The sequence below is a fragment of the Amblyraja radiata genome, chromosome 21, assembly GCF_010909765.2.
Source record: "Amblyraja radiata isolate CabotCenter1 chromosome 21, sAmbRad1.1.pri, whole genome shotgun sequence".
Taxonomy (NCBI): domain Eukaryota; kingdom Metazoa; phylum Chordata; class Chondrichthyes; order Rajiformes; family Rajidae; genus Amblyraja; species Amblyraja radiata.
Window position 1 is genome coordinate 33,653,295 of NC_045976.1, and position 24,630 is coordinate 33,677,924.

The 24,630-nt window shown below is 42.1% G+C and overlaps 1 protein-coding gene across 1 annotated transcript in view; it reads right to left on the reverse strand.

Annotated features, from left to right (window-relative positions):
- The window catches only part of snd1 (staphylococcal nuclease and tudor domain containing 1), a 778,779-nt gene that overhangs the window by 85,304 nt on the left and 668,845 nt on the right, over positions 1 to 24,630 (reverse strand). The window contains exon 19 of the mRNA XM_033040015.1: positions 7,485 to 7,608. Within this exon, the coding sequence (XP_032895906.1) occupies positions 7,485 to 7,608 (124 nt within the window). The remainder of the gene's footprint in view (positions 1 to 7,484; positions 7,609 to 24,630) is intronic.

Consider the following 24,630-nt stretch of genomic DNA (forward strand, 5'->3'; position numbering starts at 1 on the left):
GATGAAATACATACTAGACTTCTCAAATAACAACGGCACCACATTGCAGAAGCTTTTACTGCAATATTTCAAATCTCCCTGGCTATTGCACTTGTCCCAGAAGAGCAGAGACCTGCTAATATTGTAGCAATCTGTAAGTGATTTCAGGGCAGTTAGTTTAACTCCTGTGGAATCCATTTAAGAGACAATATAAATCTTCATTCAGAAAGGCATAGATTAATCATGGACAGTAACTATGGATTTGTTAAGGAAGGTTGTGTCAGATTAAATGGACATTTGTGAGGTAACAAAAAGAGTTGATGAGGGCAATGTGTTTGATGCAGTTTACACAGAGTTTAGCAAGGCTTTTAACAAGGTCCCAGTTAATTGGCTGGTCGAAAAAGTGAAAGGGCACAGATACAAGAGAAAATGTCAAATTCGATCCAAAGTTGGCTTAGAGGGATGAAGGGAAAGGATAATGGTCGATGGATGCATTTGTGACTGGAAGGCTGCTCTCAATTCTCGGTTCCTTAGATTTTGTAGAACTTGTTAATGATTTTGATTTAAATGCAAGTTTAATGAAGAAGGCTGCTGATAGAATAAAAATTGGCACGTAATTATCATTGAGAAAGAGAGCATTAGAATGTAAAATTCAGATAGTCTGGTCAATTGGGCAGAAAAATGGCAAATGTAATTTGATCCACAGAATCACAAGGTAATCGAGGAAAATTAGTCAAGGCAAGCAAATAAACAATAAAAGGAAGGGCATTGAATAGTTTTGTGGAGAAGTGAGCCCTTGGAGTGTATGTCCATAGATCGATAGAGATAGCAGGTCAATAAAGTGAATAAAAAGGGATTTTATTTGACATCCGTGGCATAGAATATAATAGCATGAATTTTACATTAGAAGTGAAATCAAAACCTGTGTATATGTACAGTCTGATCGCACCATTTTATGATTATGAAGTTATGATTGTACTGGAGATTTACAAAGATGCTGACGGGATTCGAAAATAGTAGCCATGCGGAAAATATTAACTACATGAGAGCTAAGGAGAGATAGTGGAGAGGTCTGAAATTCTGAGTAAACAAGAAGGAAGAATTTATTTCCCCAAACTACAGGGGTCAGAAACCAGACAGGAAATTTTAAAATTATGGATTAGAGAGGAGATGAGGATTTTTTTTTTTAACCCAGGTGGTAAAATTGGTCTGGAGCTCACTGTCAGAAAAGGGATATGGGCAGAATCCTTCACCAGGTTAAAAAAAAAACACTTGGATGTGAGCCATGAACGGCTGATTTATGTATTTAATACTAAAATGAGGGATTAGGTTAGGTAATTGTCTTTCAAAAGGCACAGACACAATGGGGTGAATGGCCCTCTTTTGCTTCATATATTTTCTCCAATCCATGGTAGATAGGTGAGTGGAATAGGAAGATGAAGGGGAAAACTTCAGCTTCTGAATGCATCTGAGCACAAAGAAAAAAATCAGCAAATAGTCCTCATCTCCTGTGATTACTGTCTGAATGTAGATGTGCTGCTGTCAACACAAACCTGGAATAGGCTCAGGAGTGAAAGCTCTGAGTGAGGTCCAAATCCATGCAGTTGGACAAAGTATTGAAGTCAGCAAAGGCGACAGGATGAAATACCATGTTAGCACTTTCAGGACAAGGAAGGGGAAAATTGCAAAAATCGACAATTTATATTATAATGTGTGTTTAACTAAAAACACTTTCAAGCCACTATGTAGACTTTTACAAAGAGAATTGGTGCCTGGCCAACAAGTGTCAGAGGCTAGTCTTGCACATGGTTCCCTGCAGTGCATATTACCACATTTTAACATTGTGTCAGGCGGGAGATACTAGAAAACACTATTTGCTATTTGCTTAAAAAGCCTCAGCTCTTAACTCATCACAGATCTGGGATCTGGTTTGGGAGCCAAGAAGTTGAATAAAAACTGATTCCAACTGGGATGGTTCTTTGATAATCTGAGAAGGATGTTAACCACTAACAAGCATGTATCAATACTGCAAAGCAGGGACAGATTACTTACATACATACTCATTAGGAACAGGGCTAGGTAGGCTATTCAGCTCCTCAAGCCTGTTCTGCCATTTAATAAGACAATGGCTGATCTGTTTGTAACATCAAATCCACATTACTATCTGCAACAAGTTTTCTCCTCTTGCTTATCAACTGCTGCCTTAAAAATATTCAAAGACATTGCTTACATCACTCTTTGAGGATCAGAGTTCCAAACAAATTCACTTATTTTCCTGCAAGGGTGATCCCTTATTATTAAACGGTGATTACTAGTTCTCGATTGTCTCACAAGAGGAACCATTCTTCCTGTCCCCACCCTGTCAAGACCTCTCAGGGTTATTCATGCTACAATTAATTCACTGCCTACTCATCTAAATTCACTATACTAGCCTAGTCTGTTCAACCATTCCTCACAGGATAAGCCACTCAATTCCCAGTATCAGTCCAGTAAATATTCCTTAAAGTGTTTTCCTGAAAATGTCCAAAACTGTACTAAAAATCAGCAATTTTGGTACTATGGAAATAAGTTTCAGACACACACAATGATATTTTGAAGTGCAGTTGCTAATGTGATTTAGGGGAAAAAAATACAGCACCCAAGTCAGACAGATTCCAATGAGATAAACTGTTCAAATACCCTCTATTGTGATAATAATTAGTGAAAGATTAATATTGGCTGGGATAATGATGAGTCTTCTTCAAGTAATGCCATTGGTTCTTTTACATTCTCTCAAAGGGGCATTTGGGTGCAATGAAGCTCCCATCAAAGGCAGGCAGGTGGCAATCCCACAGTATTGTGCTGTGGTGATGGTCTAGATCACCAGTCTTCAGTGGTACATGAACCCAGCGCCTACTGAGAGGCAACAATGGCACTGTTACATCAAGATTGTCATGTATACATGCAGCTATCAAATTTAGCCATGATCTTCTGGGGCGGTTAGGAATAGAAAACATATTTTCAATTAGATCCACAGCTGTTTCATTGTGGTCAGTGCATTTCATCAATATTTGCAAAAAATAAAGTGCTGGAGGAACTCAGCGGGTCAGGCAGCATCTGTGGAAGGGTCCTGACCTGGAATATCGCCTGTCCACTATCTCCACAGAAGCTGACTTCCTCTAACTTTTTTCTTTCAAGATTCCAGCATCTGTAGTTGCTGGTATCTCTCAAATAAATATTTGGTGTTGGCTAGCGAACGCATTTGGAGTTTAGATGGCTGAAAAATGTCTGTCCCCTGAAAAGCGCCCTAAAATCCATGGTCTAACTATACCAACAGAAGGGCACTGTTTAATATATTTTCCACCCAGGGTTCTGCCTAGCTCATCAATGTCTACCCCATCTACTCCCACTCCACTGTCCAATAAACACAGCATAATTACAGCAGCTGACCCCCATGCTATCGAATTGTGTTCCTAGAAAAAGGCCTGTATCACATCTTGCATTGCCACAAATCTGCGTTATACGTGCATGCATCAAGAAATGGGAGTTAAAAATTAAAATATTGTTAATTTTGTTCACATAGGTTTCGTGAGGGCAAATTTTATTCCGCATCTCAATTTTTGGGTCGTGATCGGTGAATTCTGTAAGGGCAAATCTCCGTCACAAAAACACAGTTGTAATGCTGGTGGTGGGATCGCCCCTGTACAGAATTAAAACAAAAGTGCTGGAATCATACAGTAAGTGGTGTGGTGCCTGGCAGGAGAGACAGGACCTTTCCACTTGGGAGTAATTGCAGGGAACCAAAGATGCAGAAGTCATAGAGGAAGTGGGGCAGACTCTCACTACAACGTCTGTGTCTTCTTACACTGCTGCAATATTGCCTCGTGTCAGTTTGATGATCAGCACCTCACCTTCTGTACGGATATGTTGAGGCCCGAAGGACTTCGATTGGCGATGCTGGTTCGAAGGGTCGAATGGCCTACTCCTGCACGTATTGTCTATTGACTTCCTTTCAATTTGCTTGTATTCGCCCTTTTCTATCTCTGACTGTTGCTTTTTATAACAATTTCTAATATCCTAACGCAATGGACTCACTTTGCTCCAAATCCTTCTCACCTCTTTCTCCAACAAAATGAATGGATGGTACAATGCTGCCAATCAACACGAGTGTGCCTAATCGAGGAAGCAGCCCGTGTGCTCTGAGCTTGGCCTATACTGAGCCACATGGGAGAGTCAGGGAGAGGCCAAGGTCGGCGGAAGTTAAAGTTAGAGATGAGACACAGATGGCAGTGATGCGTTGGTCTTTTTTTACAGTCAGCAATTATGCCAATAAAGAGCTGTGTCTCCACGACAGTCAGAAGTAGAATGTTATCACAGGCTGTTTGCTCATATCATTATAATGTTTTTAATCCAAAGAAAAATCACTTTCTTTCTCCTTTTCTTGAAGCAGCTAAGTCCATTGTGGCAGTGACTCCAAATAAAACTCTGGAAATATAGCAAATGTACAACTACTTCAATTAAATCCTATTCAATAAGATGTGTGTAGTTCATTGAAAGATATTCAGAGAAATAATGCACTCATTTTAGTGCTTCAAATAGGCATTTATAAACCGGTAAATGCATTCAGAATAACCCAGTTCAGAAACAGCAATTGAGTGGATGTCCAGCTAATCTATTTTTCCTTTCTTGTACTCATCAGCTATTATCCTCCTTCCAGTGATGCAAATATCTATGGTTTCATTAACTGTCTTTTATCTCAGTGCCGATATGTATCCAGGTTGTGCAAAAGTCTGCATGTAGCGCGTTCTGGCTCGTGGGTTACTGTAGATTATAGAACACTGCTGCCAGCAAACTTTAGAGAATTATTTGGTTTCTTTAACAGCAGTGATTGCATATTCAAAGTGAATCATTTGAAATCAGATATGATGAGATACTAATCAGTTCGTAATCCTTATATCATGGGACATGGATCCTAGAGCAAGTAGATCACCTGGTAAAAGGGACTTTAAATTAGTCCTAGACAATTTACTACGCATTTTAACTCCCCTTCCCATTTCTGTACCATCTTTCTGTCCTGGGCCTCCTCCATTGCCAGAGTGAGGTTACACACAAACTTTATGTCTTTTTATCTTTGCCCTTTGTCCAACCATCTGTCACTCAAAACCTCCCCTCACCGGTATCCGCTTATCACTTAGATCAGGGGTCGGCAACCTACGGCACACGGGCCGCATCCGGCCCATAACACAAAATTATCCGGCCCACAGGCGTATTATTTCAATTAGTTCTCGTGACCTGGGAACTGTAGCCAGTCCCGGGGACGTGAGCTGAATGGGGAACTGCAGCTAGTCCCGGGGACGCGAGCTGAATGGGGAACTGCAGCTAGTGAGAAGGCACGAAGGCGACCTGGGAGCTGTTTAAGAAAGAACTGCCGATGCTGGAAAAATCGAACGTAGACAAAAATGCTGGAGGAACTCAGCGGGTGAGGCAGCATCTATGGAGTGAAGGAATAGTTGACGTTTCAGGTCGAGACCCTTCTTCAGACTGATGTGGGGGTGGGGTGGGAAGAAGAAAGGAAGGTGCAGAGACAGTGGGCTGTGGGAGAGCTGGGAAGGGGAAGGAGGGAGAAAGCAAGGACTACCTGAAATTGGAGAAGTCAATGTTCATACCGCTGGGGTGTAAACTATTCATGCAAAATATGAGGTGCTGCTCCTCCAATTTGCAGTGGGACTCACTCTGGCCATGGAGGAGGACCAGGACAGAAAGGTCAGATTCGGAATGGGAGGGGTTGAAGTGCTGAGCCACAGGGAGATCAGGTTGGTTAATACGGACTGTGCGGAGGTGTTGGGCGAAGCGATCGCCAAGCCTGCGCTTGGTCTCACTGATGTAGAGCAGTTGACACCTGGAACAGTAGATGCAGTAGATGAGGTTGGAGAAGGTGCAGGTGAACCTCTGCCTCACCTGGAAAGACTGCTTAAGTCCTTGGATGGAGTCTAGGGGAAGCGACAAGCGTAGCATTTCCTGCAGTTGGAAGGGAAAGTACTGGGGAGGGGGTGGTTTGGGTGGGAACGGACAAATTGACCAGGGAGTTACGGAGGGAGCGGTATCTACGGAAAGCCGAAAGGGGAGGAGATGAGAAGATGTGGCTAGTGGTGGGATCCTGTTGGAGGTGGCGAAAATGTCAGAGGATTATGAGCTGACCTGGGAACTGCAGCTCGACCCGGGGCATGCAGGTGACCTGGGCGCTAAAGCCAGTCCCGGGGCAGGCGAGCTGATCTGGGAACTGCAGCCAGTCCCGGGGACGCGAGCTGATCTGGGAACTGCAGCCAGTCCCGGGGACATGAGCTGATCTGGGAACTGCAGCCAGTCCCGGGGACATGAGCTGACCTAGGAACTGCAGCCAGTCCCGGGGCACGTGAGGGACCTGAGAACTGCAGAAAACGAACTGAAAAACACGTGAAAACAAATGCGAAAAACAACACCAAGTGTCACACTATGGTGATAGATGTGGCCCGCCATTCGTTCACAGACATGGGTCCTGGCCCCTATACAAAACAAGGTTGCTGACTCCTGACTTAGATAGACACCAAATTGTGGAGTAACTCAGAGGTACAGTGAGTTCCATCTGAGTTACTCCAGCATTTTCTGTCTATCTTTGGTTTAAACCTGCATCTGCATTTCCTTCCCCCATTTATCGCTTGCCAGGCTTCAGCTTTCTCCACCTCTCTTCCAGCTTTCTCCACCTGACTCCAATCAGTCTAAACTGGATCTCTTCAGCGTTTCAAAAATTACCTATAACATGCCTTGGTTACCTATAACATGCGCAATCAAGGCCTTAATCAAGGCCCCTCTGAATCCATCTGTTAGTTGCCATGTTTTGTCCTGCCCCTCCTTTCTTCCACATTTCTTCCAGCTTCTCACCCCTACCCTCCCCCCCCCCTCTCCCCCACCTACCATCATTATCTGCCTGCAGAAGGGTCCCCATGTGAAATGTCGCCAGAGATGTTCTCCAGAGATGCTACCTGACCCACTGAGTTACTCCAGCACTTTGTGTCATTCTTGTGTCGAATAGTATTTGATAGGACACATGTGAAATGTCCTGGGAGTTTTGCCATGTTCAAGACTTCACCTGAATGCAGGTTGTTGTTAGTTCTACTGAATTAGTCATCGTTTTACCGTGCTAAATGCGCTGGCTGGCCATTGTCAATCAATCAGTACATGTGTAGGTCCCTGTGGAATGGATGCAGGTACAGGAAGGCTTGCTCTGCATCACAAAGTCAAGTGAAGGAAGATACACCATTGGTTGGTTCTTTCCAGGCTTGCAGACTGCAATATAGGCACAGCTGCACACCAACAAAAAGGGCAGGACAAATTAAAATTAACTGACATTTTACATTAATCCTGGTGGGGTGTAGCTCTTGAATTGAATATTATTTGCTTTCAAATACTGCAGCCTGTCAGAGAAAACTGACCACTGTGCTCTTTTTGCAAAACAATAAATAAATATTTGAATGTAATGTTCTCTTTACCATTCTCCATCGATGAACTTGGCAATGCAGAAGTCTCCTCGGCGGGGTAAATAGGAGCCCTCTACAGGTGGATGGGCCGTTATCTCGCCCTTCATGCTCTCCATTAATTTCTCCAGCTGAGTACCTGCAAGGTAGAACAGAGCAAAGGATAATTAAATTTAAATTTTCACACTGACATCTTAATTAACACCTTGCCATAACCTTAGAGCATTCCAGCAAGGGTTATGTACAGCAGCAGAGCGATGACGATCAATACACAGTGAGTAAAACACCGGGAGGAAACAAACTCAGATACAACCCTGCTGTCAAGACCAGGAAAACGACCTCCCGATTAAAATATTTCTCATGAGAAATTGTATGCTAATTTACTTCCTCTGGAAAAGTAGAAACATTGTGTTTTATATTTTTAAATCAAAATCAATGACAAAGAAAATTATCAATATTCGAAATCATTCTGCAGATTGAATTGCTGCATTATTATTTTTAAAAAGCCGACTTTGATTTCAAAATAAATAAATGCAAAATCTCAAAGAGGCTGAAGGCATAATTAGTTGTATATTAGTAAGAAGAAAACTAGAATTTACAAACTGATTGCTCCACTTATAAATGATGGATAGAAAGGTAAGTAAATTGGGAGTATGAATGCAGATCAATGATCTAACTGAATGGCAAACATGACTGAGGAGATGAATGGCTCCTATGGCCCAGTTGGTAACATCCCAATTGGTAACAACTGTAAATCAACTATGAATTACCATGAGTTCCCCAAACGTCCTTTTCCTGGAAACCCAAAGTACAGCCATTTGGGTTATCTGAAACAGTCCTAATTGCCCCCTTTCAATTTTTCCCACTTCCTACAAAACAATGATGTACCCATGGTTACGCACACGGACCTCTGCCATGCTCATCCCGTTGTTGCCATTCTTGTACCTACTCTGCCTCCCTCTCCAACCCTATCTCTACTATGTTGAAAAGCGCATTGGTGCTGCTTCCTGTATTCGCGTGGATCTCATCAATTTTTCACTTTGCCACCAACTTTCGCCCTGCCCTCAATTCACCTGACATTTACCTTGTGGTCGTAAGCGCATGTGATAGCAACATCATGAAGTGACTCTCCGAGAGTGAAGTCACTCTGATACTTCTTTTTCTGGATGTCTCTGTCTCCATTTGAGGAGACAAACTAACCACCGATGTCTACTATAAAGCCACAGACCCCCACAGCTACCCTGGCTGCACCATCCTCCCACTTTCCCTCTTAAACAAAATTTTTTCTCCTTTTCTTTGTCTCTTTTGCATTTATTGTCAGGGTGAGGCATTCCATTCCAGGATCACTGAAATGCTTCCCCTCTTCTGCAAATGATGGAGTCCTCGCACACATTTCCTCCATTTCACACACAGGTGCTGTCACTGGAGCATTCTTTTTGTTTGCTCCTGATTCCAGCATCTGTAGTCTCTGTGTCTCACAGGTTGTTTTCCTGCTGTATCCAGAGGCAGAAATCTACAACATCAATTCTACTTGTCGTTGCTTCTGGCTCAAGGCAGGTTCAGTGAGTAATCCCCTTCCTGCTCTGACCAGATAACAGCCACTTTTCCATGCTTTAAAAATAATCTGTAGCAACATGGAAGCATGCAAAAGGTTGGAGCGGCAGTGTCGAACACAGAACGGAACACAGGAACTGCGATATCTGTGCCGACCATGATGCAATTTAAACAGCACCTCTGTCCACACAATCTACATGCCTTCATTTGCTGCCTGTTCATGTGTCTGTCTAAATGCCTCTTTTAAAAGCATTATTATCACCCCTCTTTCCCCCCCTCACCCCCTCCCACCACAAATCATGTTTTCCAGGCACCTAACACTCTGTGTGTCTGCCACCTTGCCTCTTAAACCTCGTTTAAAATGTCCCATTCTTTGTTTAAAGCTATGTCCTCTAGTATTTGATATTTCCACACTGGGGAAGAAGCCTCTAACTGTCGACCCATTCTATGCCGTTCATGATTTTATATACGTCTTGAGGGACCCCAACATTGCAACAGTGTGAGTCTCCGAGGCAGAAAGTTAACTAGATTATCTATTTCGCAAGCAGAATAACATCATCTAGCTAGACAGCTGCAGCACAATACTGAGGGGTTATTGCACTGGCAGAAGAGTTGTTTTAGATGATACATTAAACAGACTCACCTTGACGTTCAGGTAGATAGAAAAGAGCCCATGAATACTATTTTAAGAATAAGAAGTGACCTGCACCAATGATCTAATTGCTGTCTGTCACTGTTTTTCCTACATTATGACAGTGACTAACATACGCTTAATTGTCTCTCAGGGTATTGGGAGCATTCTAGAGTTGCAAACGGCACCACAAGCACAGTTTTCTCCTCTTTTAACAACATACAAGCACAACTGTGGGTTCTTTTGCTGATCCAAATTCATGCTCACATTCTATCAATATTGCACAACTTCAGGAGGAGCCTGTGGCATCATAGAGGTATTTCTGTCTGAGTTATTCTGAATTATAAATTGCCTATTTCAAAGCAGCTGGTTTTTATTAATGGGGAGCAGGTCTCCCTGATGGCTTCTTCCCTCAAGAGTTACAGGAATGATAGGATCTTGGCTTTTGGCACCACTCCCCTTGCCTCAAGTTATTTACTTACTTAAGCCCCCTTCGGTCATGGCTGACAATGGGTGTCTCCAGGGTGCTATTCCCTATATGGAGGACGCCTGTGCGTGACTTTGTGGGGAGACTGGTGCATAGACAGCCACCTTGACAGATCTGGGTCAGAATCCAGTGGCATGAAGTCCAAGACCCTTTTCTGCTGCAGCCTTCATCCGCCTTCCCAGCCGTTGTGACGCTCCACTAAGGTCAGCCATCGTCCTCCGCCTGTTCCACCCTTGAGGTCTTGGTTGGATTACTCTTTGTCAGAGACCTCCCCCTCGACCTTACTGCTATGGGTGGCCCTACCAGGAGCATAACTCCAGACGGCATTGCTCTCTTGTACAATGCCAGTATCACTAGCCACAGCACTGCTATTGTGTACCAGATAAGTAACCATGAGGAACAGCAGATGCTGCTTTCCTAAAAAAATAATCAAATTGCTGGAGTAACTCAGCGGGTCAGGCAGCATCTCTGGAAAACATGGATAGGTGACATTTCGGGTCAGAATCCTTCTTCAGACTGATTGTAGTAGAGGGGGAAGAGCGTTGGAAGAGGGGTGGGTGGGGCGGATCACAGACTAGCAAGGGGAGAGGTGACTATAGATGAAGGTTTTTTTGGGTTGGCAGACAGCTAGACAAAGGCCAGAGACGGGAAGACGAGAAGCATGAGATAAGGAAAAAAGAAAAGTAGAGGCGTGAAATGTGAAGCTGGAGAAGGGAATATAGGTGGAAGTTGATGGGGATAAGGGAAACGGGAGAAATGAAGATGCATCTAAGTGGGGCACAAGGAAGAGAGGGGAAAAGGTAGCGGGACGGGGGTGGGGGTATGTGCGTTTGTAGGATAGTTACCTAAAATTGGACAATTCAATAATCATACCATTGGATTGTAACATACCCTAACAGAATTTAATAGGCCATGGACATGTGCAGCTGCTCCAATCAAGAGACAAGACCTTAGTCCACTCCATTTATTTGAAGACAATACACAATAAAACAATTATTCTGCATAGCCCTAAAAAAAAAGCATCAAGGGATTGAAGTGGATCAAAGTCTTCCCTCTTAATTGGAGCAGCAGCCCATGTCCATGACCAATTGCTGGCTCACTGACATCTGACTCTATCACTACAGGCAATGTCCTGTTGAAAGCCTCCAGTAATGCTTCTGCAATGGACTCTTAATGGGATTCCAGTACTCATGGTCATCATTTCACTTCAGGGGTCATGGAAAGAGCATTCTTGTCGCAGCCCTGTTTTCACCACCACGCACAAGAAGCACAAGACAGGCACCATTGTGCAGATGCCGAGAAGTGTGTTCAGCTTTGGCTGAACAACTTCAATCTTGTGTGTGGACTCGACAAGAAGATTTCACTTCAGATTAATGGCCCTAGGTCCTATCCTGACTCGGTAATATCTAGACTGTCTGGCTTTCATATGAAGAAAGACTGGATAGACTTGGCTTGTACTCGCTAGAAATTAGAAGATTGAGGGGGGATCTTATGGAAACTTACAAAATTCTTAAGGGGTTGGACAGGCTAGATGCAGGAAGATTGTTCCCGATGTTGGGGAAGTCCAGGACAAGGGGTCACAGTTTAAGGATAAAGGGGAAATCCTTTAGGACCGAGATGAGGAAAACATTTTTCACACAGAGAGTGGTGAATCTCTGGAACTCTCTGCCACAGAAGGTAGTTGAGGCCAGTTCATTGGCTATATTTAAGAGGGAGTTAGATGTGGCCCTTGTAGCTAAAGGGATCAAGGGGTATGGAGAGAAGGCAGGTACAGGATACTGAGTTGGATGATCAGCCATGATCATATTGAATGGCGGTGCAGGCTCGAAGGGCCGAATGGCCTACTCCTGTACCTATTTTCTATGTTTCTATGTAACACATTTTTCAATGGGTCACACGTGCTAAGGATATCACATAATTTACTCACAAGAATATTTTGGAAAAATTGTTAGTCTTATAGGGAATGCGACAGGTGAATTACATCTAGCAAAATCCTACACAGCAACATAAAAACAACTGGATCATCTGCTTCTGTGATGCTGTGTAAGTAATGGCCAGGACATTGGGGAGAAATCCTTACCCTTTGGAATCTAGGACATCCATAGGAAGGTGAGGGCTCTCAGATTAATGTTTCTAAAGAAGAAACTGCCCTTGGACAGTGCAACATTGCCCTTGCACTACAATGGGTACATATTTTTAGCTTGTGTTTGAACCACAGTAGTGGGGCATTAAGCTGTACAGCTCAGCTCCTTCACTGCACCATGGCTGTTAAGTAATAAAATTAGTTGTTGCATATGATGAAACAGGAGTATAAGCAATAAACAAAGAGAAAGGCACTTCTCAAAGTAGTTTCTCTGACTGTCATCAAATATGTGCCCGCATCAAGTTCTGAACCTGTCATCTGCAAAGTTACAACTCACCCAAATTGTGTTTCAATCCCACATTTGTTGTTTTGATTTGTTTTAATATTCTGGTCTTGAACTGCTGTTGAGGGTTGTTTTGACATGAATGCCTCAAGATAAATGTTAAATTAGATCAGCAAAACCTGTTAGTTTTGGCAATTGTGATATGTAGGGAATAAAGGAATGGGAATTTATAAAGAAATGAGGAATTCACGAAACACAGAGGTACTCAAACATTTCTATTACACGCCAACAACACAGGGAGGCATTTCAGAACTGACAATTGTCATTGAATGCGGGAGCTGCAGAAAATTCAGTTACTGAATCCAACAGAGAAAAATATTTTACATATAGTTTTGCTGCAAATGATATTTTGAAGTTTCTTTCTTTCTTTCTCCCGTTTTGAAAGCTTGATTGCTGCAGTTACGTCCGGCTACAATCCCTTCTCGGTTCTTCCATTATTTAAAAGTTACCTTAAACACTCCAGGAGATTACAAACAAATGAGCACAGTCATGCCACAGGAACCTCATAAGAGACTGGAAGCTTTAATTTAAGCCAAAGCAATGCAAGATGCATTAAAAACGAGGATTTGCCTTGTTTACTGGCAATATCCATGGGAACTAGTTTGAATATTTTGAGAAGTGCAAGTATGTTAATCTAGTCCTCATCAAGTTGCAGTCTGCGAGTACTTGTCTGCACGTTTGTTGTCTTACTTACATTATGATAGGCACCAACATTTATAAAATAGTTTGAAGGTTACTTGGAAACAATCTGCATCCCCTGGGGTGCTGGAATCAACTACTACTGAGCCAATGATTGCCAATGCACAAGGAGTGTTGCACGTACCAGGAGGAAAGAATCTTTCTTCTCCATGGGGTGCTTGTTTTTGACAGACACAATAAAGAATAAAATGGGCATCATAAAGATGGTAAAGGAAAATAAAAGCATGTAGTGTGCAGCAGAGGTCCCCAGGCTATTGTGTGACATTGGGACTTGATTTGTGGTAAGGGGATGGTGCCGAGTGCCATGGCTCCATTATTCGGGGTAACCATCCAAAATCTACGCCACCCTATGAACTGAACCAGCAGTATAGAAATATACAGGCAACTGTTTCCCACCTTTCTTTGGAGAGAAATTCGGGCTGCGGTGATGTCACAAGCTTCTGAAGCTGTGTGATACCAAGTTCTATGAATTGAAAGCAAATGATTGAGAGAATGATCCTGGGAAGGACATCAACTGAGGAGAAGGGGTGGGATAATGGACAAGTACTCCAATTAGCACAACATGACTAGTGATGTCCCGCAGGGATATGTGTGAAACCGCAATGATTCACCATGTTTATTCACAATGTGGATTAAACTGCATGTTTAACTTCACAAACAAGATGTAGATAGACAGGCACTGGAAACAATGCAGATGGAAGTACAAAATTACAAACAAATATTAATATGTTAAGTGAATCTTCAAAACTGGGGAAATTATGTATTCTCGGGAATTTAAAAGATTAACATTTTCAAGACATTGATGATCATTCGTGATCATTTTCCAATGTTCAAAAGATTCAGGATCAGTTCCTATGGATTGAAGGGTAGCTAATGTTAACCCACTTTTTAAGAAAGACGGGACCAGTTAGCCTGACATCAGTGGTGGGGAAGATGCTGGAGTCAATTATAAAAGATGAAATAGCGGCACATTTGGATAGCAGTAACAGGATCGGTCCGAGTCAGCATGGATTTACGAAGGGAAAATCATGCTTGACTAATCTTCCGGAGTTTTTTGAGGATGTAACTAGCAAAATGGACAAGGGAGAGCCAGTGGATGTAGTATACCTGGACTTTCAGAAAGCATTTGATAAGGTCCCACATAGGAGATTAGTGGGCAAAATCAGAGCACATGGTATTGGGGGTAGGGTACTGACATGGATAGAAAATTGGTTGGCAGACAGGAAACAAAGAGCAGGGATTAACGGGTCTCTTTCAGAAAGGCAGGCAGTGACTAGTGGGGTACCGCAAGGCTCGGTGCTGGGACCGCAGCTATTTACAATATACATTAATGATTTAGATGAAGGGATTACAGGTAACATTAGCAAATTTGCAGATGACACAAAGCTGGGTGACAGTGTGAACAGTGAGGAGGATGCTATGAGGATGCAGGGTGACTTGGACAGGTTGGGTGAATGGGCAGATGCAGTGTAATGTGGATAAATGTGAGGTTATCCACTTTGGTGGCAAAAACAGGAAGGCAGATTATTATATAAATGGCGGGGTGGGAGATTGCAACCTTCACGTGGTCCACCCTGTTTTGACAAATGCAATCAACCTGGCGTGCACAAACAGAAGATCAAACAGAACAAGTCTTACAACTTTAGCCTGTGCATGCCATATGCAAGAAGATCTGAATGGTGTCAAGTTGGGAAAAGGGGAAGTACAACGAGATCTGGAGGTCCTTGTTCATCAGTCACTGCTAGTAAGCATGCAGGTACAGCAGGCAGTGAAGAAAGCAAATGGCATGTTGGCCTTCAGAACAAGAGGAGTTTCATCTCCGCAACATCGCCAAACTCAGACCCTCTCTCACACCTCCCGCTGCTGAAAGACTCATCCATGCCTTCATCTCCTCCCGACTGGACTATTGCAACTCACTTCTCCTTGGCATCAGCTCCACCTACATCAACCGACTCCAACTGGTCCAGAACCCAGCCGCCCGACTCATCACCCACACCAAATCCTGGCATCACATCACTCCAGTCCTCAAACAACTTCACTGGCTTCCCATCTCCCACCGGATCACCTACAAAATCCTGATCATCACCTACAAAGCCCTCCACCATCTGGCCCCCCCATATCTCACTGACCTCCTCTCCCCCTACCAACCCTCACGGTCCCTCAGATCCACATCAGCCGGTCTCCTCTCCATCCACAAGTCCAACCTCTGCAGTTTTAGGGACAGAGCCTTCTCCAGGGCAGCTCCCAGGCTCTGGAACTCCCTCCCCCAACTGATCCGCAATTCCGTGTCCCTCACCATCTTCCAGTCCCGTCTCAAGACCCATCTCTTCACCTCTGCCTATCCTTAGCCCCACGTCCCCCTCCCTTTTCATCTGTGCATTAATTGCCTCATATTGTGTTTTGAATTGTATTCTGTTTTTACTTTGTGTACTAGTCATGTCTCTACTATTTATTTCATTCCCCTTACATGTTTTTCCTCTACCTGCTAAATTTTTGTAAGGTGTCCTTGAGACTCTTGAAAGGCGCCCATAAATAAAATGTATTATTATTATTATTAGTATAGGAGAAAAAAGGTCCTTCTACAGTTGTACAGGGCTCTAGTGAAACCACACCTGGCGTATTGTGTGCAGTTTTGATCTCCAAATTTGAGGAAGGACATTCTTGCTATTGAGGAAGTGCAGCTAGGTTCACGAGGCTAATTCCCAGGATGGCAGGACTGTCATATGTTGATAGAATGGAGCGGCTAGGCTTGTATACTCTGGAATTTTGAAGGATGAGAGGGGTTCTTATTGAAACATATAAGATTATTAAGGGTTTGGATATGCTAGAGGCAAGAAACATATTCTCAATGTTGGGGGAGTCCAGAACCAGGGGCCACAGTTTAAAAATAAGAGGTAAGCCATTTAGAATGGAGATGAGGAAAAACTTTTTCACACAGAGAGTTGTGGATGTGTGGAATTCTCTGCCTCGGAAGGCAGTGGAGGCCAATTATCTGGATGCTTTCAAGAGAGAGTTAGATAGATCTCTTGAAGATAGCTGAGTCAGGGGATATGGGGAGAAGGCAGGAACGGGGTAGTGATTGTGGATGATCAGCCATGATCACAGTGAATGGCAGTGCTGGTTCGAAGGGCCGAATGGCCTACTCCTGCACCTTTTGTCTATTGATTGTAATTCACAGATAATCTATTTCTGCTGGTTGGGAAATCTAGGATGCATGATGAAAAAAAACATGAGTGATTAGGAGCTGATTCTACACATACAAATTGTGGTGGGTGTTTGTAATCTTTCTTCCAAAAAGAGATTTTAACTTTAAATCTATATTTTCTATAATTAAAAGTCATCAATGGCTTTGGGGCAAAAACAGACATGTGGAAAGGTCACAGTCTCGTCTACAATCTCACTGAATGGCAAAAAATACTCATCTCTTGCACCTATTTGCTTGAATACGAGTGAAGTGTTGAATATCAGAAACACTTAGTTTCTTTCAGATGCTGATTTTGTGCTTCTCAGATTAATCTAATCGCTGCGCACCCTCTCTCAACAGATTGTTCAGTGCTGTGAAAAGAACTTTATCCAGAAATGCTGTTATTTGTACAGGATTTAAATAAGTTCCTGATCCCTGTGTATTTACATTCAACACAGCTGATCCAACAATGTGGATGGAATGGACAGGTGATGCTTCAGGTCCATCTTCTGACGCTGCACTCCCTTTTGCTCTTCCTTCCGCTCCCGACTTTTCAGCCTTAAAAAAAGTTTCACGTCTGATCTCGGTTGAAAAGTCACTCAAATATTAACTTTGCTTCGCTCCAGATGGTTGCTCTGTGACTTGCTGGGCACTTAAATATTTGCTGTTTCATTGTTTGATTTAAGTTGTCTTCATAAAGTGCAAGAACCATGAGGGAGGTGCTGATGGCACGGCAATGGTTTATCATGGCCACAGTGCACGTGCAGTAGTAAATCTCGTGCAGCACTAACTAAGGTTGTGCATGCATCTGTGCATTCCCATCTCCTGGAATGCATCGCATCATTTGCTCCACCCAAGAAAATTTAACTTGTCGTCAGAAAGCCCTCCACCAGATGGTAAACGTCTAAACAAAAGTTGGAATTGCTGGAAGCACTCAGTGAGTTGACAGAAAGGGAAACAACATATTCGATTTACTAATTTTTATCACCCAAAAATGTTCTGTCTCTCTCTGCTTCGATACTGCCTGATGTGTTGATTGGCTCCAGCATTTTGATTCTATGTTAAATTCCATACGTTGTTGTTCCAAGGGCCTGCATATATTTGTACCAGAACCTTCAGTTTCACCTCACAGCAGGTAAATGGGATCACTGATCTTACTTTAAAAAGTTAATGTAGGTAAATATTTCATTGGTCATTCTTTATTATAAAGTCATACTTTATAATAAATGTTATTTATTAGGAAACAGGGCCCACGGCTCATTGTCCATGTTGACCAAGATGCTCTATCTAAGCTAGTCACATATGCCAGTGTTTGGCTCATATCTCTCGAAATCTTTCTTATGCATGTACCCAAGTGTATTTTAAATTCTATTAAAGTACCTGCCTCAACGACTTCCTCTGACATCTCGTTCCATATACTGACCTCCCCCTCAGTTAAAAAGTTGCCCCAAAGGCTCGGATTAAATCCTGCCCCTCATCATAAACTGATGCTCTTTTGTTTGACCCTGGGTAAATCACTCAGCGAATTCACCCTATCTATTCCCCTCACGATATTATACACCTCTATAAGATCACCCCTCATGCTCCTGCGATCCAAGATATAAAGTCCCAGCCTGTCCAAGCTCTCCCTATAGCTCAGCCCTTCAAGTCCTGGCAACATCCTTGTAAATCTTCTCTGCATTCTTTCCAACTTAATGATATCCTTCTTATAGCAATTTACCAAAACTCAGTGTTCCAAGTGTGGCCTAACCATGCATATTTGCCTGTCCCGCTGTTACTCCAGCATTTTGTGTCTCCTTTTGGTTTATACCAGCATCTGCAGCTCCTTTCTGCACCTTGCACATTTTGTTTTAATGAATTAGCAACAGTTACATACTTTCAAATAACTTTGGAATTTATTATTAATCTTTTTTTTTAATTCCACCATGTCCAAACATGCCTGACTACCAGAAGGCCCTGAAGGTGGTGTGTGGACAGGGTCCAGTTTCTGCTCCTGGTTGCTGCTCTTGGGTCTACCATGCCTTGTGGAAGGGTTGTGGCAGCATTTTTGGCCATGTATTAGAGCTGTAAGGCCAAAAACATCACTTGCAGTTGTGGGTCTGGTTAGAAAAGCAACTTTCAGGCATGGTGGTGGTTATAGCATGTCTGGCACCTTCTATTATTCCATTATTTGTTTAAGAATAATAATGTCACGTTTCCTGAACATAAGCTGACACTGTCTGCCACCTTCTTCGTTACTCACTTGAACCCATTTCATTTTTACAGTTCACTTTCTCAGCTAGCTTTGTATTATCAGCAAACTTGGATAGATTATATTCCCTGTCTTTTCCAGAAATCTTTAAAACATGCTAACAAAAATTATACGCTTTGTAAGTATATCTCCTTATGTTTTATCCCAGGAGAAACGTTTGTGGCTCCAACTTCTGCTCAGAATGCAGGACTAGCTTTATCATCTGACGCTGTGGAAATGGAACAGGTCAGACTCCCTCTAGCAATTGCAGTGCCTACATTCGTACACACACGCGCACACACATATGCACAAAACCACCAGTGACCAAGGCTTTATAAAACAAAAAGCAAGATTGCATTCACTTGCCATCTCGGAATGTAAGATTAAATTACTCAGGTTGTGTTCAAAAGCCCCGCTGGACCAATTTGCGATCCTCCAGCTATGACACATACAGAGGCCACAAGAGCAGCTTCCGCTACAGAACAGAAAGATTTCATTTTCTGAACTCAGTGTGGAGTTCATGAGATTGTAGGTGTGAGTCAAATGAAATAAGGCAGGTAATGGAATTTATTTATTTTTGATGAACAGTCATCACCCAAATCAAGTTTTGAAAACGTAAACAAAATCACAGAACCATTGACTCATTGTTGATTATCCCCACTCCACTCTGTGGCACCATGAGTGCATTCTAGACCCCTGGCCATATGTAGTTTGGTGACCATCTTCTATCAACTGCCCACCCCTTGCTAACAGTGTCAGTTATGCCCTGCAATCCCGACACATCAAATTAAACCTGCTTCAACATTCAGCTCATAATTATCATTTTTATCGGCCTTTAGTCCTCCAGTCCTTTCGGATCCCTCAAGAGCAAATTATTGCAAATTGTTTACTTGGCCATTACTCGCCCTCTCATCTACTGTGCAAGTGACCAAGGCCAATGTTAACGTCTTTTGACTTTGGCGATGTGTGTCGGTGGGCCATTCGGATGTGAAAGGAATCACAGCCAAATTAAACTTGTCTTTATCCAGTTTATCAGTCAGGAATGAAAAAGGCTAATCTAATTTTCTCCACCACCTCCCAGCTTCACCTCCTTAACCTACAAGTGCTCTGGCCAAGTGTGCTGAGATTAATGACACTCCTGCTAGGATCAATAAAGGAGTTCATGAAGCCAAACTGCCAACAATGGCATTTAGGGTTGGAAATCAGCTGTCTGTATTTGGATTAAGACTAAATGCAACACTTGTCTACATCAATAAGGATAACTCTGAAAATTCACCTGCATTGGCCTAGCTGATCATTCAGATGTGACAAACTGCTGGGGTAAAAATAATGCTCTGCTGCGATTCGAGATAATCAGCATTATTCAGGCAACCTAAAAAAACAACAAATATTCACTAAAGTACCATGAACCATAGAATGAATTAATTGAAATCTAATAATTCAATCTAAGACCTTCTTGCTTTGGCACTCAATGAACAAGTTTCATTTGTAAAGTACCGTTAATATAGAACATCTTAATGTGCTTTACAGAAGTGTAATGTAGCACAAATGGAAACTAATCTAGAGGATGCCATTACCAGAGATTACCATAGGTCTGGTCAGTGAAGAATTTCCAGATAAGGGATTTAAAAAAAAATCAGTTGCTAGAGTACATATAATGGTGAATTCTGTCCATCTCTGTATTTTCATCATTTCATTTTAGATGTTAGATTCATCTCCTTGCTATTTAATAAATACATTGATGAACCAGGGCAGCTACATGTTTGCTTACTGGCCTATACACCTAGGGTAATGGAAATTAGAAAATAGATATCAGAAGAGGATTAAACTGCAGAGTTATGGTCGTCGGTTACATAGTCTGCTGACTCTGACAACCTAGATAAACTCTGTTCAAAATGGGCCTCGTACCAAAAGGCGAATAGTTTGCACTCCAGCAAGAAGTCCACGCCTTCAAGAAAGACTGGGAACACCAAGTGAAAAGAAAAAGGAAGTTTGAAATATTCGCCAGAAATAAGATACATGGCAATGAAACTTTAAATGTCTCACCTTCAGTGCAGGATGCAGCTAGCAATATGAGCAGCAATTTAGGTTAATGCCATCTGGAGATCAATTTGTGCAAACCTAAATATAAATACTGTGCCCACAGAAGGTGAAGAGATGGGCACCATGCCAACAATGTAGGTTAATGTGGTTATAATATTCGGCCAACACTTGTTAAATACCTTACCATCAGTTTATACTCTGATAGGTTGGAATTAGGGATTTATTTTACATATAAAAACCATACGTTTAATTTGATTCCATTCACAATTGTAAGCTTCAACTGTTCACGTGTTGTACTTAAATAGATTCAAAACGGATGAATTCCTGTCACAAGGCATTCCTGTTACAAGATGATCTCCAAATATTTCTCCAAGTTTCCCCCATTCACTTATGATCTGGATTCCATGGAAACCAGCACATTGCCTCTGTGTGGATCGGTCAGCTCCCTTTGAAATGCAATTTCACAGATGACATACAAGTTGAAATAAAGACACAGAGAACAAGTCTAACATTTAATGAAACATCTGATCTCAGTTGCTTATTCAGGACCACATACGATGCAGATGACAAGCCTTTTGCATTTCATTCTGCCACCTGATGCACTGCAGGCTACGAGTACAAACTACCAATGTGAAAAGCAAGGCATTCTCCCATTAAACAGTTATAAAAGCAAATGATGCTGGAAATCAGTAGATCGGGTAGTTTTTGTGGTGAGAGAGACAGAGTTAACGTTTCAGGTTGATGATCTTTCATTGATTCAAATCCACTGAGTATTTCTGGGGTTCTCTATTTTTCTTTTAAGATTCCCAGTACTGTATTTTTTATGCTTTTCCATTTATAATCCACTTACAATTATTGAGCTTTGTCCTTAGAGATGGTATAATTTCCATATTGTGGAAGATTCAAAAGAAATAGTTAATTCAGTTCTCCCAAGACCTATAAATGTACTGTTGGTGATTTCTATTTATAGTGTGGTGATACTTGGCTTGTTAGATGAAAAATTGTGGGTAAATTTAGGTGCAATGACAGTTGAAGGGTTCGACAGGGCTGACCTTGATGCATTAGTCAGTTTGGACAATAAACGGAATTAGAAAGCTATCACACTGATATCAAGTTAGTTCTGCAGAAAATGACATCAATTTATTATTAGTATTGGTTAGTTGAATGGTAACAAGCATGTGACTATCAGTGATAGAATAAGGGAGTTGAACAGGTTTACTGCAAAATAATGGTGAAGTTATTGATAACAGACAAAGCTTATTAAAATTCACAAATAAAGCTATATCAGACAATACAGAAACAACAATGATATGCATTCATTTTACTTTGATCCAGATGCATTAAAGATATTCTGTTTGAGCTGCATATTAGCACCAAAGACAGAACACTTGGTGCAAGAGGTTTTGCAGAAGCATCTGACAGAATGAGAGGGAGATAGAGAAGCAAACATCTTTAGGGATGGAGGGGATTTAGGAGCTTCAGGTCTAGATAGCTGAAGGTTCATTATCAGTACCCGGCAATAAAAATCAGGGATGTGCAGGAGACTAGGAGCAGAGGATTAGAGTTTTTATGTGTTAGACGACGCTACAGGTCACACAGACAAGTAGAGTTGAAATCATTAAGGCTAAAATGAGAATTCTAAAACACAAGAAAAACATGCAAGTTATCAGCCAGAAAGGACTTTACAGTGATAAAAAACGAATGAAGATAGGGATTGTCGTCCATATCCCAGTTCAGAATGGCAATGGATCAAATGTTCTAAAACATATTTTTGTTTTAACTTGTGATATTTGACTTTCCATGTTGTGAATATTGTTGATTTGTGGAGTCATTTATATGGTAATAATGCAACTTTACTTCCCCCTAGAAAAGACTACTCAGTGCCATACATCTGCGTACTGATGTTTAGTTTCATAGAGCTATTGATCTCAATGTGCTCTTGTTGAGTGGGCTGAGCTGAGTCAAAACAAACCCACAGGATGCAAGCAATTCTAGCAACCTCTGTCTAAACCTTACTCAAGGATGCTTACCAACCCTTTCGAAGGAGATTATACCTACGGGATGGTATTCTTGTAATCTGAGATCTTCGCAACGAGGACCCCTGACATCCCTCTTTTTTTGTTAAATCAAAAGAAAATCTTCTCTGAAGTTTATATATTGCAACCATCTAGGTAACATCTGTAATTCCTCCTTATGCGTAGAAATTAAATACGAAACATTTACATCTTTGGGCTTGCCCAGTTTGTTGTATAAAGTCTCCTCTCCTCCACCCTTCTTTCTCCCTATTTCCATTATGCTGGATCTCCTATAACAAGCAAGCTACGGCAACTTTTGCAAATTACTTATTAAAAGTTTTATCCATTTATAAAGCAGAAAAAAATGAAACATTGCAAACATATTCAAATTTTCAAACACACCAGGCTGAAGAATAATGGGAAGACTCCAGAGCAAGCATACATAGCACTATTTGTGATCCTGAACCTATTCCCTGTGGGTTCTTTACATAAAAGGCCAAATTAGCAATGACCTTTCCTGGGGCAATAAGAAAGAAGGAATCCTGAATGATTTACACTTTTCAATGCACCAAAAGCTGCGAGAAAGCGTCTACCTTTTAACTAAATGATTCCGCTACAAATTACGCTATCCATGATGCCAAAAGGCATTCTGCATTGACCGGCAAAGTGCAGTGGTGCTAAAAACAAAATGGTCATTGACAGTCAATGACATGGAAGCATTTGTTTCTTCAACACTGCTGCTCAAGAGTCAAAAGTGTTTAATTGTCCAGGACTGCATCGGCACTGGAATAGTGAAAGCTTTTAAGGCGCACTAAATGTAGTAATACAACAAATAAATATTCAATAAACTATCAGTTATTTTAAGTAAATCAGACCATGATAGTGCAAGCCAATTGCAACCTTAGTGGTGCAAAGTCTCTTGTAGTATAGTGCTGAGGTAGTGTGGTGCAGGATGGGTTAAGAGACTGATGGGAAGAAGCTGATCTTGAACCTGGAGGTAATGGTATGTACTTCCTGATGGTAGCAGTGAGATGAGTGCATGTATGATGGTGTGGGTCTTCACTGATATCAGCCATCTTCTTGAGACAGCGCTTCCTCTTGATCTCTTTGATGTGGGGAGGTCAGTACTCATGATGGACAGGATAATATCCACCACTTTCTACAATATCTTTTGTTCTTCATCCTTCGAATTACCAGACCAGACAGCAATGTAACCAGTTAGCACATCCTCCTTCGTACACTGCACAAGTTCAATAAAGTATTCGGCGACCTGACCTGCCAAATCTCATCAAACTTCAGAGAAAGTAGAGGTGTTGATGAGTTTTCTTTATCATTGCATCAATGCACTGGGCTCAGGATTGATCGTCAGAAATGTGTACAGCCAGGAATTTGAAGCCGCTGAGTCTCTCCACCGCCTTCCCGCCAATGAACAAAAGTGCATGGGCCATCAGAAGTCAACAATCTGCGAGGTTGTTGTTTTGGCACCACTCAACCAGATTATCAAACTCCCTCCTCTACTCTGACTCATTAGTCATCCAACAATGGCGGTACCATTGGCAAATTTAAATTTGTTGGAGCTGTGCCTGGCAGAGTAGAGCAGGGGATTGAGCACCCAGCCTTCAGGGGCCTCTGCATTGATGGTCAGCGAGAAAGAGGTGTTGTTGCCAATTCATGTTGATTGCAGTCTGTCAACGACAAGTCGAGGATCTAATTGCTTAAGGAGGTGTAGTGACCTATCTCCATGAATTTGGTTACGAGTTTGGAAGGAAAGATATTGTTGAATGTCAAACTATAGTCGACTATGGCCTGCAGTCCAGTGCAGAGTGGGGAGCCAGCTAGATTGCATTCGCCGTCGATCTGTAGCGGTGGTATTCGAATTGAAGTTGGTCCAG